This window comes from Sitophilus oryzae, unplaced genomic scaffold (assembly GCF_002938485.1).
Source record: "Sitophilus oryzae breed Bouriz unplaced genomic scaffold, Soryzae_2.0 scaffold_1512_pilon_pilon, whole genome shotgun sequence".
In the NCBI taxonomy this organism is placed as follows: domain Eukaryota; kingdom Metazoa; phylum Arthropoda; class Insecta; order Coleoptera; family Curculionidae; genus Sitophilus; species Sitophilus oryzae.
In genome coordinates, this window is record NW_022146184.1 from 177,059 (window position 1) to 195,214 (window position 18,156).

The 18,156-nt window shown below is 33.3% G+C and overlaps 1 protein-coding gene across 1 annotated transcript; it reads left to right on the forward strand.

Moving 5' to 3' along the window:
* The first annotated feature begins 1,345 nt into the window (after positions 1-1,345).
* LOC115878449 (venom serine protease-like) lies at positions 1,346-18,017 on the forward strand. The gene is made up of 7 exons (XM_030894959.1): positions 1,346-1,533; positions 6,951-7,126; positions 10,265-10,466; positions 13,380-13,580; positions 15,347-15,484; positions 16,644-16,817; positions 17,868-18,017. The coding sequence occupies exons 1-7, from the start codon at positions 1,512-1,514 to the stop codon at positions 17,888-17,890; spliced, it is 936 nt and encodes a 311-aa protein (XP_030750819.1). The 5' UTR covers positions 1,346-1,511; the 3' UTR covers positions 17,891-18,017.
* The last annotated feature ends 139 nt before the right edge of the window (positions 18,018-18,156 follow it).

The window sequence follows — 18,156 nt, forward strand, 5'->3', positions numbered from 1 at the left end:
GATGACAATTGGTGTCTGGGAGTATTTTGACATGAGAAATTTAATTTTGATGTCAATACGACTCTTACTTGTAGAGGGCGCCACCTACGCATTTTTTAACTGGTTTGAAGAGTAATAACTTTTCGTCCGAACCTTTATAAAACTAGCTAGTTAAAAAATATACATTTACGACGTTTTTTACGTAAAATAGGTCTCCTGGTGAAAATCGCTACGAGTAATGGTTCTCGAGATATTTAGAATCGAAATTACCAATGCCTGTCATCAATGACATAAATTAAACATGTTGACTAATTAGTTATTAGACTAAAATCATAAATTTGAAATGTTTTTGTGCCAAAAGTTCAACAGAAACTGTTTTATCTTTATTTTTTTCACGAAAAATTTATGATTAGTTTAAAAAATAAAAAGTTCCCAAATTTCTCATTTCAGTCAAATAACTATCTACTCAACATGTTTATTTTTAGTCAATAATGACATGTATTGACTATTTCCATTGTAAATATGTTGAGAACGGTTGCTCGTAACGATTTTTACCAAGAGACATTTTTTACGTAGAAAATCACGGAAATGTATATTTTTTCACTCAGTAATTTTATACAGGTATGGACGAAAAGTTATTACTCTTCAAAACAGTTAAAACACATGTAGGTGGCGCCCCCTACAAATAGGAGTCATATTGACATCAAAATCGAGTCACGTCAAAAAACTCCCAGACACCAATTTCCATCCAAAGATTGACGTTACTTCAAAAATTATTTGTAAAAAATCGAAATAAAAATAAAACTTCTACACCCTGTATCTCCGAAACTAAGCATTTTAGGACATACATTTATATGAACTTTTTTACTTATTTTTGCCAGTAAAATATGCTGCCGAAGTTTCCGGAATACAGTTTGGACCACCCTGTATAATAAACTATCGTATGAAATTAAATTCTTTTTCTATTCTATAAATTTATTTTCTACCATCTGTACTTTTTAAACTTTCTATAATTAGTGTTAATATTAAACAAGTTTTATGTCAATTTTTAGTGAATCTCGCCTAGAGATTGACCTCGCCAGAATTGTTATCGGTTGCCATTCAACAGCCGTCTTCGACGCTGTTTTTTTTTCGATCGTACGGTACATTAACCTGTCTTAAACGTATTCATGTAAATGTCTTCTGGACATTACAGAGTAGGTAACAAAATGACGAAGGCTTATTTCACCGAAACCGTGTATTATCTAGTACCTCAAAATATACCTATTGTAATCTTGTATGATAATACAATAATAACACATAATTTTGAATAAAAAAATGATATCTCTCATAGAACGTCGTGAAGTTCTAAGTACCAGTGATAAAATCTGTGCGATAATCTCATTATTTTACAATACATTTTAGCCGTATATTGTTGTGTGTATGTTGTATCGCCAAATGTTCGGCATCTTCAAAATTTTAATTAATCCATTACCAACTGGTTCCACGCATATTTAATAAAAAAATCTTGTTTATATTAAAGTGTTTTTACAATGAATATTGATATTAAATTGGGTAAGTATTTACATATTAATTACATACATTTTTAATTCTAATTGATGTGTAAACAATACATAGTAAGCAAAACATAATATATTTTTAATATCTTTTTATTATTACGATTAGTATGTAACAAAAAAATCTTCCTGTCGGCTATGCATGGTTGAAAAAATACACGTGGTGAAATAGACAAACCCTCTTACAAAAAAAATGAAATTGCAAGTCACATTTGCTAATACATTTCTACTCTGCTGTTCAGGCAAAAATATACATAATATAACTCATAAAGACGTAGTGAAATATTTAGAGAATAAAAGAAAATGTGATTTTTTAATATAGATACATAGTTTTAATAGTTAAAGGTATAGGAAGTTATAATATTTATGGAAAAAGACATTAACACACAGGATGAATATACTGTACTTGAAATATCCCTTCTTTATTCTCTCTATTTACAATTTACATTTTACATCTGCTATTTGCATCGTCTATAGGCTTGGCGCATCAAATATACACATAAAAATTCCGACCGCAGCACTCGACACGGCAGAAATTAGTGTGTTAAGTGCCGGCTATAAAGTATTTCATGCAGTGGCGAGAGCTGTTAGCACTCGCCGTTGAAGTAGTACCATAGTATAAGGAAACTAGTAGCTTTACTCCTTCTCAAATCCTTTGTTCTTTTTCTGCCACTTTAAATAACCTTGTTCTCGCGTCCCGTGACCACTGACGTAGCTGTATAGTCGCCCAAGTAGCAAATTTTATTTTATAAAGGCTGTATAAACAGCTATGTGATAATTTTTATAGGATACCTCAATTCATATAACGTGCTATATAACCGGAATATGATAGCTTTACAACCAAAAAAGGCCCATTTTAATACAACCGTTTAGTAGTATAGAAGTTCTATAAAAAGGGTATACAACTCTTATGCAACTATTTTACACAACGTTATATGACTATTTTAAAACTAGTTTTATTGTCTATTACGTGGTCACATCTAAGAAACAGAACAATAAAAACATTTGATCAATTAGCGAGGTGCAAGAGTATTTTATTTTTTACCGAAGAATATTAGGAGCAAATTATATTTTAAGCGTGTCGTAAAATGAATCTAGAGGATGTGGATTGTTAAAAAGGAGACTTTACTCGACAATGAAAATGGCGGGTAGAGCCAGAAGGACAGATATGTAAATAGACATGCCAGAAGGACAAATATGTAATATAAAAAATCATTGATATGGTTTGAAAAGTAGGGACAGTTTTTGTTGCGCCGAAAATTTTACTGATAGATTAGAGGTATGTATTTGGCAAAAAATTAAAGCGCTTTAATTTCGATTAAGGTTTACATATAAATATAAACAATAAAATAAAATAAAATTTTCAAAAATTCTTGATTTTAATTTAATTAAACACTTTATTACTGTATGTGGGAATCTTATCACAAAATAGTTCTCAAAAATAACATTTTACAATTTATTTTGATGTTTTTAATTTTGCTTCATATAATGGCGGCCATAGGCCATACAAAAATTCTGCCTTAAACATGGCGAATTATAATGCAACCATTTTATTATAAATGAATCCCTTAAATAAGTCTTTGTTGTAAAATAAAACGGTATAGGATAAATATCTATCATTACGCAGAATTTCCAGGCACTATAGAACTATTTTGGACATATTGAGATTTGGACAAATAGATGTTGCCAAATCTCATTTGATTAGTATTTAAACTAAAAAAACATGATCATGGATTTGCACGCAATGCATTCATGCACGACAACCTAGGGATAGTCATACCTAGGGACTAAGAAAAAGAACAATAAAACAATACAAACATTACTAGAGTAAAACTTTTACATCAACGTGGTAACAATGCTTTGAAGAAGCCGAGAGATTTTGGCTTTTGAGAACCCAGGGAATTCTCGGGATTATTTGCCGTAATTTCGAGGAGTTTTTCTTACATGCTCTTTATAACTACCACTGCGTTTGTTAACTTTTTTCCAACTTTGTCCAGAATTCATAATAGCTGTGATTGATTATACTTGTACGTAGATATTACTTTTGCAACAACAACAATAACAAAATAAATAACTAGGTATACCATTTAATTTAAAATGAGGTTATATGATACATTACCAGTTTTATATTACAGATATTACAGCGAATTTATTTTGTTAATCACAACTTTATCATATAAGGCTATATAACTGGTGTTTCATACAGCACCGTAGTTTAACGCAATAAAACATTCTATCATACAACGTAATACAACTTTAATAAGACAAGTTTAAGTAACTATAACATTATATATATATATATTATCTTGTGACTACTATATGATCATATATATATATATATATATATATATATATATATATAAATATAAAATATGATTTTGTGACTACTAGTTATATGAATATTATAGAACTCTTACATGGTGGGTATAAGAGCCTAATAAAATAATATGTTTGTTATCATATAGCATTGTCTTATTAAGTGTTATATCATACTAAAAGAAATTATCGTTTAATGCGTAGGATACGTTGTAAAAACCACTAGAAAATAATTTTTTTAAATAAAGTTTAATATGACAAATTTTATTAAAAAACAGAATGGTCGAAACCAAACGCTTAATAAAATCAAGCAGTCCTTAAGACAACGCTATTCGACTGTTATAAAATAATTCAATCCTTTTAGAATTTCTTTTTGCTACTTGTCTATAACTAGGCAAAGTATAGTCGTGGCAGACGACATAGTTTCACAGAGATGTATTTGGGAAAATATGAGTTCACACATTTTGTGTCAGTAACAATTTTTCTGTATCTGAAAATCTTCTGATGGGAAGAAATGCGGAAAAATATATAATGACATATTTTTATATTATTATCTATTTTAAAGATTTTCTACAACTTGTTTTTAATTTAAAACAAGTTTCATTTTAACATTAATATGTTTGTTTTGTAGTAATATATTGGTTAGGTGATTTTCATTGGATAACTAATACATTGAACAACACATTCATTGTACTAAATAATAAAATAACATATTTAAACTTCAATAATTGCTAATAAACATTTCAGAAATTTCAAAAGAGAAAAGAAGCAAGAACAATGAGATAAAAAAATAATTTTTTATTTATTGTTACCGAGTCCCGAAGGTATCGAAAGAACCGGGAATTAATAATTTAGAGTCCCGATTCTTTGATATGTCAAAATAACCGGAAATTACCGGTTCTGAACCTTAGTTACCATATTATCAAGAAATTATGATTTTTAACTAAAAACTAAAAAAATTCCATATATTTTTCTCAGAAAAAAATTGCGCAGAAAAATCCTTGTATTAATGGGGCCAAAATATACTACCCCAAAAAATATTTGCACTTATTTAAGACTCACCCTGTATAGGGCGATTCACGGTTATGGTACGTTATAGCGTTTCCGGAACCGGAGCTGTATTTCGGAACCGGTAATTTCGGTACCATGCCTCTAAGGAACCGGGATTTCCAGGTTTTTTTTCGGTACTAGCAAATTTTTGTTCAATGATGGTGCAGTTCGTTAAACAGCAAGCAAAGGATGGTTGTCAAAAGTAAAATCGATCAAAAATTGAGGTTTAAATGAAAATAATATCAAATTATTAAGTAGTAATCAGTCATGAGAAAATTAGACTGAACACAAATGACTCTCAAAAAAAACTCAAAGCACAATTTTTTGAATTATTACTATAACTAATACCGTATGATCGAAAAAAAATGGCGTCCAGTTGGCTGGGAAATGACGATCGATGACATTTCCCATATAAATTTAGATATAAAATGACAGCGATCTTCATTGCATAGCCACCGTTGACGCCGTTTTTTCTCGATCATACGGTAGCAGCACACAGTAAGGCACTCATTTTTTGTCAAACCGTCTCTGTGCTGGGACGCAACGCTCGAACCTCGCAGGTCGACGGACGGAACTCAACTGAAACGCTCTGCAATCTGCCGATTTTCGACAGATTGTAAAAACTGGCAGAAAATATTTGGGAGAGTGCAACTACTCTTTTTCTTCTACTATGCTCAAATGCTATTTTCTGCCGTTAGTTTGCCTGACGATGGAGATAAATCTCCGAAACCGGTCGTCGAATGGCTTTCCTTCAGTCTGATAAACTTAATGCTGACAATAGCATACATGCAGGGATTATACCTTATTTTTGCTTTTTGTACTTTGTTTAATAATGACGCTATGAAAATTTAGAAAAGTAAAAACGGAATTAACAATTTTTGAATAAGTAATTTTTTTATGAATAATGCATTTTTCTCAAAATGTTATTGAGAAAAAAGTTTCTCGTCTTGTAAAGACAATTCGGGGACATTTGGGAATTTAAAACACAATTTTTTCAAGAAAAAATGCCAAAAGTTGAGATATTATCTATACTAATATATAAAATCCTTAAGTGACTGACATACTGATTAATCACGATCCTGCTCAAACCACTCAACGTAAGAAGCTCAATTTTGGCATACAGGTTGATTCTAGCGTGTAGAGGTTCGATAAGAAGGGATTTTTCAAAATTCCGGTTCCAAGAGGGTGAAGCCACCCCTCAAATTTTAAAATATATTTTATTTAAAAAACGGTTAAGTTTCCGAAAAAACGCTTAAACACGTATATTTTATTTTGTTTTCTTACATATTTTAAGCTTTTTTAAAAATGTATACAGGGTGTTACACAAAATGTATACAAAAAATCTGCTCATTGATTAATCACGATGCTGCTTAAAGCGCTTGACGTAAAAAGCTGATTTTTGGAAAACAGATTGACTTTAGGGTGTAGAGGTTCGATAAGAAGGGATTTTTCGAAACTCGAATTCTAAGGGGGTGAAACTATCCCTCAGATATTAAAATATTTTTTATTTAAAAACCGGTGAGTTTTTCGGAGAAACTCTTAAACACGTATATTTTATTTTGTTGTTTTACATAATTTAAGATTTTTTATAAATTTATACAGGGTGTTTCATAAAATATGCCCATTGAGTAATCACGATTCTGCTTAAACTGCTTGACGTAAAAATATTATTTTTGGCAAACGGATTTTTCGAAAGTCGAATTCCAACTAGATGAAACAAACCCTCAAATATTACCAAGTTATATAATAATATCGCCATATTGTTTTTTCTCATGCTGACATAAATGTGAGAAAATTTTATCCAGTTTGTATGTTAATGGAAATTCTTGCTTTGCTTTATCATCACCATTACAAATGATTAATTCGACGCGAACGAAGTCGCTGGTACACACTAGTTATATAATATAATTCTATTCAGAAGTGACCAAAACTAATTGAATACCTACCTCAGTCAATACTGATTTTTGTCATATACTAATATACCAAATATCGATTTTTTATCTGAAAAAACACCCGGTACACTTTAATAGATACATGATACATTTTTAGATATTTTGGCCATATTTTTAATTTGGATATTAAAAGACACTTCCTGTATCAAAATTGACAAATCAAAGTTTAGAACTGTGGGCACTTTTCGATACAATAATCCATTTAATGTAAATGCCTCCAGTAGTAATAGAGCCACACTTGCCGCCTGTGATTGTGGATGGAGAAATACAGAGGTAAGAAGTATTGCTTTTTACTGTTTCCAACATGTTCCTTGAAAAAATATTGGAAATCTCGCTACTGAAACAAAAATGAAATCTATAAAATAAAATATTATTTTTTTAAATGCCAGTGAGTAGAACCCGAACTGAATCTATTTAACCTATTTAGTGGCTTTTTACTCGTAATAATATTTGTAGAACCAACAAAAAAAGCTTCACGTACATCTCCGTCTCTGCCGTCGGTAAAATAACTTATCACACCTGAATTAGTTGGGTGCAGTCAAACATGAGGTTCTCCAATAAGATAACTGCATTGATTATATAATAATAACTGCATTGGAGCGTTTTATGAGTGGTTGCAATATTGTTTTTAATTTTTAAAGATTTTATTATTGTTAGAAATAAATACGGCCTTTCCAATTACCTGCATTGGAAAGGCCGTATTTATTTCTATCAATAATAAAATCTTTAAAAATTAAAAACAATATTGCAACCACTCATAAAACGCTCCAATGCAGTTAATCTTAGTGGAAAACATCATGCTTGACTGCACCCAAATAATTAACGGGTGAGTGCTCGGCTCTATTATACAGGGTGGGCCACTGAAAACTTACAATGGCTATAATTTTTAAACCAAAAAAGATATCAAAAAAATAAAAAATACCGTTTCTATGATATCGAAGGGGAATACATATGACGTATTTTTTGAAGCCCCACCTACCCCTTAGGCGGCACCCCTACTCACTTGAAAATCTTAAAAATGGCAATACCCCACTTGTGGCACCCTTTTGGAAAGCCCATGAAAAATGCTAAGCGACGATCATAACGTTTTTAGGGTGAAATTGAAAAACTACCCTTTACACGAAAAATTAGGTGGACATAAATGAAAAAAGTAATTTTTTCAGCATAAGTTACAATTTGGGACCCAGCTAAATGAGGCAAATGAGGCATTTTTTAAACCACCCCGACCCACCCCTAGGTGCCATCCCCTCACTTCTAATCTCATCAATGCCATTTTTAAATGTACATAATAAAAAAGGTAACACAAAGATGTTTTTACAGCCTAATTTTGCGATAACGCAAATTCTTCCTTATCATCTATTTTTTTACTTTCAACAAACAAGAATCTTAAACCGACATATCTTTGCGTTTTTGTACTGTCTTCTATCGATTTCCAATCGTTTGCAAATTTGGTGTTATTTTAAACGTTTATTTGATTCGCTTATTTGAAAGAAAAATGGTTTACATTGTGGAAGAAAGAATTCAAATAGTTTTTCTTTATGGTGCTGAAGGTATGTGTTATTTGAGAACGGCCCGTGCTTTCAATAAGAGAAATCCCGACATAAACGTAAGTCACGTTTATGTTAGAGATTTGATTTTAAAGTTTCAAGAAACTGGGTTGGTTAAAAATAAAACAAGGACAGGGTCCAGGGTACTGAATGAAGAAATGCAGATGGAAGTTATTGGTCAGGTATCGGTCAATCCAGAAGCATCAACACGCCAGTTGGCATCAATCACAGGTATACCTCGAACATCTGTCAGGAGAGTATTGAAAATGCACAAATTCCATCCCTACAAAATGAAGATTCTGCAGGAACTTGGCGACGACGATCCAGATAGAAGGATTCAGTTCTGTGAACTAATGACGGAGGAAATTCGAAGGGAACCTTCACTTACTAAAAATATTTGTTTTAGTGATGAGTGCTCCTTTTTTTTAAACGGAATTGTGACTAAGCAGAACTGCAGATACTGGAGCGATGAAAATCCGCATATTGTTGTTGAAGGACACACCCAACATCCCCAAAAGCTCAATGTTTGGTGCGGAATACTAGGCGATAAAATTATAGATCCATTTTTCATCGACGGAAATTTGACTGGTGATGCTTATGTGGAAATGCTGAACAATTTGATAGAGCCAGCCATTGTAAATGAGGTTAAAAATCAAAGAGATTTGGAAGGAAATTTAACTCTTAATGAAGACCTCATACACTTTCAGCAAGATGGAGCCCCTCCGCATTATTCTATTGTCACAAGGCGGTGGTTGGATAGATATTATCCAAGGCAATGGATTGGCAGAAGGGGTCCAATCGAGTAGCCACCAAGGTCACCTGATCCCACTCCTTTAGACTTTTTCTTGTGGGGTTACACTAAATCCATAGTCTACAAGACAAAACCAGGTTCGTTGCAAGAATTGCGGCAGAGGATAACTGAAGCATGTCGAAATATTCCGAGAGAGATTTTCCAAAAAGTGAGAGAAGAATTTGAAAATCGTTTGTATTTTTGTATGGAACAAAACGGCTGTCATTTTGAGCAATTGTTAAAATAAATTATCATTTTTAATTTCTTTCAAATTGTCAAACCTACATTTCTTATCACTACTGACCAGTAATTGTTGAAAGAAGACAGAAGTTGAAATCTGTATGACCATCGTTTAGCAATGCAATTCAATTAGCTTTCCAAAGAAGTGTCACAAGTGGGGTATCGCTATCTTGAGATTAGAAATGAGTGGGTGGTACCTAGGGGTGGGTCGGGGTGGTTTGAAAAATACCTCATTTGCCTCATTAAGCTGGGTCCCAATTTGTAACTTATGCTGAAAAAATCACTTTTTTCATTAATGTCCACCTAATGTTTCGTGTAAGGAGTAGTTTTTCAATTTTACCCTAAAAACCTTATGATCATCGTTTAGCATTTTTCATGGGCTTTCCAAAAAGGCGCCACAATTGGGGTGTATTTAAGACTTTCAAGTGAGTAGGGATGCCGCCTAAGGGGTAGGTCGGGGTGGTTCAAAAAATACGTCATATGTATTCCCCCTCGATATTATAGAAACGGTATTTTTTATTTTTTTGATATCTTTTTTGGTTTAAGAATTATAGCCATTGTAAGTTTTCAGTGGCCCACCCTGTATAAGCTCAGAGTTATACAAGCTCTAGTTCTAGGATTTAGTTTAATTCACACTTGATTACGGTCAGTCATACTTCTGACCGAAACGTTGTGTAATCGAAAATAAATAAAGACAATGGAAGTCCGAAATTCTTTTGGTTCCTGTGTGTTGTATTTCCTAATAAATTTCCGATTGTCCGAGTATTCAGTTACCCGAGATTGTTCTCGTCCACAATACATCAACTAATCGGGACACATTGCATTCTGTTTTAGTTCCTCAATATAGTTAACGGCGAAGAGACGGGAGTTCATGAATTTCCCGCAATGGCAGGTTTAGTTCAAGTGGATACTGGTGCTCTGTACTGTGGGAGTACAATTATTTCGGACAGGTATCTACTAACGGCAGCTCATTGCGTCTATGGAATTTCAGCAAGAAATATAGCTGTACTAGTTGGTGATCATAATATATCTACAGGTAAAAATTATCAGCTTCAAATAGTCATTTCTTTATAAAATATGGCCGAAAAAAAACCGCGTCAGCGTTGGCTATGAAATGAAGCTCAAGGGCATGGTTTTAATGTAAAAATTATGAAAAAAATGTTAGTGTCTTCTTCAACAGCGAATATCTCCAACAAAACTAAAACTATTGAGACGAACCAAAAAACAAACTATCGCAAAAGAATGTATCTAGAACATAAAATTATTTGTAAATCCCTTGGTATCTTAACATATTCCCACTGGGTGTTTTAAACTTTCATAAACATTTTGTTGGGGAACTTTTATTTTTAATTTAAAGTCAAATAATTTAGCTACATATTGCTTGAAAAATCATCGAAATCAGCCCACTAAAACAAAATATATTAAACTTTAAAATAGACCAAAATTTAAATTTCAAGGTATCCGTTTGGCGTACCCGTGAGGGTAGTAACCTATTTCCATTGAATTATAGGACACACTCTATACAGGGTGGGCCACTGAAAACTTACAATGGCTATAATTTTTAAACCAAAAAAGATGTCAAAAAAATAAAAAATGCCGTTTCTATAATATCGAGGGGGAATACATATGACATATTTTTTGAACCACCCCGACCTACCCCTTAGGCGGCACCCCAACTCACTTGAAAATCTTAAATGGCAACACCCCACTTGTGGCGCCTTTTTGGAAAGCCCATGAAAAATGCTAAACGATGATCATAAAGTTTTTAGGGTGAAATTGAAAAACTACACCTTACACGAAAAATTAGGTGGACATTAATGAAAAAGGTGATTTTTTCAGACTTCAACTTAATTACTGGTTAGTGACAAGAAATGTAGGTGTGACAATTTGAAAGAAATTTAAAATGATAATTTATTTTAACAATTGCTCAAAATGGCAGCCGTTTTGTTCCATACAAAAATACAAACGATTTTCAAATTCTTCTCTCACTTTTTGGAAAGTCTCTCTCGGAATATTTCGATATGCTTCAGTTCTCCTCTGCCGCAATTCTTGCAACGAACCTGGTTTTGTCTTGTAGACTATGGATTTAGTGTAACCCCACAAGAAAAAGTCTAAAGGAGTGAGATCAGGTGACCTTGGCGGCCATTCGATTGGACCCCTTCTGCCAATCCATTGCCTTGGATAATATTTATCCAACCACCGCCTTGTGACAATAGAATAATGCGGAGGGGCTCCATCTTGCTGAAAGTGTATGAGGTCTTCATTAAGAGTTAAATTTCCTTCCAAATCTCTTTGATTTTCAACCTCATTTACAATGGCTGGCTCTATCAAATTGTTCAGCATTTCCACATAAGCATGTCCGTCGTTCCGCATGTCCGTTCCACATTTCCGTCGATGAAAAATGGACCTATAATTTGATCGCCTAGTATTCCGCACCAAACATTGAGCTTTTGGAGATGTTGGGTGTGTCCTTCAACAACAATATGCAGATTCTCATCGCTCCAGTATCTGCAGTTCTGCTTATTCACAATTCCGTTTAAAAAAAATGAGCACTCATCACTAAAACAAATATTTTTAGTAAGTGAAGGTTCCCTTCGAATTTGCTCCGTCATTAGTTCACAGAACTGAATCCTTCTATCTGGATCGTCGTCGCCAAGTTCCTGCAGAATCTTCATTTTGTAGGGATGGAATTTGTGCATTTTCAATACTCTCCTGAGAGATGTTTGAGGTATACCTGTGATTGATGCCAACTCGCGTGTTGATGCTTCTGGATTCACCGATACCTGACCAATAACTTCCATCTGCATTTCTTCATTCAGTACCCTGGACCCTGTCCTTGTTTTATTTTTGACCGACCCAGTTTCTTGAAACTTCCAAAATCAAATCTCTAACATAAACGTGACTTACGTTTTTGTCCGGATTTCTCTCATTGAAAGCACGGGCTTCAAATAGCACATACCTTCAGCACCATAAAGGAAAACTATTTGAATTCTTTCTTCCACAGTATAAACCATTTTTCTTTCAAATAAGCGAATCAAATAAACGTTTAAAATACCACCAAATTTGCAAACGATTGAAAATCGATAGAAGACAGTGCAAAAACGCAAAGATGCCGGTTTAAGATTCCTGTTTGTTGGAAGTAAAAAAATAGATGAATAAGAGGGAGAATTTGCGCTATCGCAAAATTAGGCTGAACGATTAGTAAAACATCTTTGTGTTACCTTTTTTATTATCTACATTTTTTATTTTTAGCTTCAAAATGGCATTGATGAGATTAGAAGTGAGGGGATGGCACCTAGGGGTGGGTCGGGGTGGTTTAAAAAATGCCTCATTTGCCTCATTTAGCTGGGTCCCAAATTGTAACTTATGCCGAAAAAATTACTTTTTTTCGTTAATGTCCACCTAATTTTTCGTGTAAGGGGTAGTTTTTCAATATCACCTTAAAGACTTTATGATCACCGTTTAGCATTTTTCATGGGCCTTCCAAAAAGGCGCCACAAGTGGGGTATTGCCATTTAAGATTTTCAAGTGAGTAGGGGTAGGTCGGGGTGGTTCAAAAAATACGTCATATGTACAGTTTGTCTGTCCGTTCTATAGCTACGGGGTATCCGTGAGAGGGGAAACGATATTCTCTCGATGTTTTTCGTAAAAAATTAGACGACGCGTCTCATCAATAAAAATTCGACAAATTTGCAAGTAGCCAATAAAATGAGTGGGCGGAGCGATTTGCGGTGACGTACTCGTCAAGTCGACGAATAAAATATATTGTTGTTTATTTAAATGTTTTTTGTCCGCATTCCTTTCATAGACACAGATCCAGCAGACGTACTGTATTCCCCTTCGATATCATAGAAACGGTATTTTTTATTTTTTTGATATCCTTTTTGGTTTAAAAATTATAGCCATTGTAAGTTTTCAGTGGCCCACCCTGTATAATAAAATGTTTTAGGAACTGACACACCATATGCGGCACTCTACTTAATCAACGGCTACGTTATACATCCAAGTTACAATTTCAGCACATATGAAAATGATGTAGGAATTATACAGACATCATCTCAAATTATCACCAGTACTTATGTAGCGCCCATATGCTTACCATTTTATTATTACACCACAGATTTCAGTGGACAACAGGTAACAATTTTAGGTGAGTTATTAAGCAATAAATATCATATTCTGGTCTCAGTTAATTATTTTCTACACGGAACTTTTTTAATCGCAAAAATTACCAAAAAAATATTTATATATTGTTAGTTTTTGTCTTGTTTAGTATCAAAAAAACATATTTAAATGCCAAATTTCTTTTGTTAATATGACAGTTTTATCGTAGTTGGGCATTTTCAGATGTGTATTTAAAATGCTAGATATATAGGTCTTTATTATTCTAATAAAATGCTTTCTTTCTTTTAATGATATGATGGTCTGAAAAGTTTCCGTCCTCAACCTGAAGATGGCAGCACTCGTAGGTAAAAGCTAGTGAATTTTCGTTGTTCATCTGTTGACAGTTATTCACCAAAATTTCAGCCATTTTGGATGCGCAGTTGTTATGTAACAGCCGTTTGAGTGAGTTGATGTGAGTGTTTTTGCGAAAATGGACAAAATCGAGTATCGAGCTGTCATTAAATATCTAGTTTTGAAAGGCAATACGCCTACACAAATTAAACATGAGTTGGATTCTGTGTATGGGGTCTGCTTCACCATCATTTACCACAGTGAAATTTTGGGCAGCTGAATTTAAACGTGGCCGTAAGAGCTTGGGAGACGATGAACGTTCGGGACGTCCAAAAACGGCAACTACCGAAGATAATATCGCCAAAGTTCACCAAATGGTGCTAGACGACCGCCGAATTAAAGTGAGAGAGATAGCAGAGATTATTAACATATCAAAAGAACGTGTTTGTCACATATTAAATCAAGATTTAGGCATGAGAAAGCTGTCCGCGCGTTGGGTGCCGCGTTTGCTCACGTTAGATCAAAAGCGTGTTCGACTGAACATTTCCAACGCTATGTTGGCGCATTTTAGGCGCAATAAGTCCGAGTTTTGGCGTCGATTAATTACTGTAGATGAAACTTGGATACACCACTACACACCAGAAACAAAAATACAGCCCAAACAGTGGACGGCAAGGGGAGAACTGGCTCCAAAAAAAGCAAAAACTGTTATTTCGGCTGGGAAAGTGATGGCGACTGTTTCTTGGGATAGTCATGGAGTTATTTTAATTGATTATCTTCAAAAAGGAAAAACCATCACAGGAGCACACTACGCATCATTACTTGACAAGCTAAAAGCAGAACTTGCGGAAAAACGGCCAAATTTACCAGAAAAAGAAAATCCTGTTTCGTCAAGATAACGCACAGTCTCGCACCTCAGTGGTTGACATGGCGAAAATCGACGAATTACGGTTTGAACTGACCATCCGCCTTACTCACCAGATCTAGCCCCTAGCGACTTCTTTTTGTTCCCTCATTTAAAAATTGCGCTCTGAGGACAGATATTTTCGTCAAATGAAGAGGCAATCACCTTCGTGAAGCATTATTTTGCAGAGAAAAACGCCGAGTACTATTTGGACGGGATACAGAGATGGCAGCATCGCTGGGAAAAGTGTGTAGAGTTACAAGGGGACTATGTTGAAAAATAAATACAAATATTCAGAAAAAATGTCTTAAACCGTACAAAATTGTGATTGTTTTGGAAATATATGCAACTTTTAATGCGCATGAGGGGGGGGGGGAGGCAAATTAAGGTCCTCGAGAAAGACAAACCTATTGGACGTTTCATAAGTGCACTAAAGAAGGTTTGAAAATGGCATGTCGTGAAGTTGGAGACATATTTTTTAATGCTAATCTTATGGCGTTGATTTATCCACGTAATTATATATGATCTAGGATTAAAAGAAAATAATAAAATTTTAGGTTGGGGTCAAATAGAATTTTCGGGTCCTACATCTGATACATTACAGAAAGCAAATTTAGATGTTATATCGAATGCTCAATGTAATTATTTAGTCGATGAAACGATAAATAATAATGAGATATGCACTTACACGTCAGGTAAGTTTGATTTTTTATTGTAGATTGGTAAATTTTTCCTTACTTTAAAATATTGGAAAAAACTAAATTTTAATTCCATTTGGAAATAGTAAAAAAATAAAAACATCATCATCCTAAATTTAAAGAAGCCATTTTTATAACAAAAAAACTAGGTACCATCCATATTAATCCTAGTATAGAAATATTCATGATGTAAACAGGGTGTCTCAGATTTTAATCGGGAAAATTTAATAGACGATAGAACTTGCAAAAATAACACAAAAAGTTCATATCAACTTGTAAGATTTAAAGCTTCCTTTTCGAGATACAGGGTACCATTAGAATACCAATTATAATATTAATGACCAATTAGAATTTAATTTTTTTCGCAAGAAGTAAGCAAGATAGACAAAAAAGTCAGGAGACACAAAAATAATATTTTTAATTACTAAATCCAAAAATAATATCAAACTTCTAAAAAAGTAGTGCCGTGTCTATTTTTTCCTTTAAAATAATTAAACAGTGATACCCTAGTGCCGCCCCTAGCCATTAAACTTAAATCTAATTACATCAAATTAAGTCCCATAGTAAGTATTATAAACGGGTCAAGTTATATCCAAATCGATTAAATAGTTTTTCAAATATCTTATTTTTTTTTCTTTTTTAAGTAACGTTTACTATCACTGGTATCTCGAAAAGGAAGCTTTAAATCTTACAAGTTGATATGAACTTTTTGTTTTATTTTTGCAAGTTCTATCGTCTATTAAATTTTCTCAATTAAAATCTGAGACACCCTGTATATCTTATAACACGCACCATTGTGGGCATTCTCAGTGGACAACCTCACGCTTGACTGAACTCAACTTTTTCACGGGTGGATACCACTCTATTTATATAGCCTTGCGTGTGTACATGTAAATAGAGGCATTTCCAATATAGACAATTAAATAATCAAAAAGGCTGCTGAGACTATCAAAATTTTGTTCTAATAACACTTTGACACTTAAACTATTACTTCGAAACAAACTTTTTTCTAAAGCCTACAAAGACTTCACTGACTCACCTTTCTTGTTTACTATCACTGGTATCTTAATTATTAGATATTAATACATGTGGATATTATGATATTCCATAATATCGATACCTACTAAAGTATTTTTTTATACTTTTTTTTACTTAGGTAGAGATTCCTGTCAATCTGACTCTGGTGGTCCGCTGCTTTGGACAAATCCATCAATTGGACGCATGTTCTTAGTTGGTATTATTTCTCATGGTCGCGGCTGCGCCTTTGGCTATCCAGGAATTAATACTAGAGTGACGTATTTCTTAGATTGGATCTTATCCATGACAAGCGGTAAGGAAAAGTTATATTCATTTCCGGTAAAACAGAAAGTGAAAGAAAACAATTGAATACGCCAATCAATCCTAATTTATGTCCTTTGAATAAGAAGACTAAGGAAGGAGCATATCAAAAATCTTAGGTACACCGCGATGGGCCTCAAATATGGCCGAGTTAAATTCCGGTTTATCAGTGTCGTTCTAATTTTATTTAAAAAATGTAAAACTATGATGTAGTGTAGACGTGGGGTTGACTCAATAATTTGTTTTTTTATTTTACGTTGTGAATAAATGTTGGTAGTTATTAAAATTGTTATAAAAATATATAATTCTAATAAAAATAGATAAGTTATAATAAGGATTTATTAACACAAACATCCGATACGCTACTGAAGCAGGTAAGTCAAATTAACGTATTTAAATTCTTTGACATCTAATCTTCGACAAGTAATAAATAAAAGCTAAAATGCAAGAAAAATATATAATTTAGTTAATTTAAGTGAATTTCTTAAATGATCGGTCACTTACTAGCGAAAAGTTGTTCCATTATATCACTCAATTTTTGCCGAGATCTACCGCACGCTACACAACCAACTATTTTAGAATCTTTTTCGATAAATCGCGATAGTCTCACTGTTAATTTAAGTTCTGCCACAATTTCCATCTAGATTTGCTACCTTTATACAACTATCAGTAGTAGAATAAATAATAAATAACATAAAATAAGCTCCGTGAAGACTGATAAATCCACAAAATTTCAAATCAAATTGAAATGTGTCAAAGAATCGTCAAACAGAACTGTCAAGGATCCCCACCCTAGAGTGCTTTTATGGTGATTTTTCCGCCCACCATGCATGAATACATGGATAGCATTATGCTCCTTCCTTAGTCTTCTTATTCAAAGATTTATGTCATAGTAAAATGCCAAATCTCGTTTTTTGTCTGAAAAAATAAAAAAGTTATAGGGGTAAGCCACTTTTGAAAAACACCCGGTATACCTAATTTTATAATCTAGCATTACAAATAAACACAGATATTTGAAAGAGTATATTTATTTTATTTTCAGATGCTACATACTGTGCATTATAAGAAAGACTGAAGTTGCACGCACTAATATTATGAGGATTAGAATATTAAGGAATGTATCATTTCTTAGAAAGCATGACAATAACTTCAGTTGCCATGAAGTTATTGAATAAATACGTTTTTTTAGAAGTGTCTAGTTTTTTAATTAAAAAATATACGGTAAAGTAACAAAGAAAGTACTAAATAGAAACACTAAACTATCTTGAACACTATTAAAATCTGCTAAATCATAAACATTCACAGAGATGTTAGTTTTAGTATTATCCAAC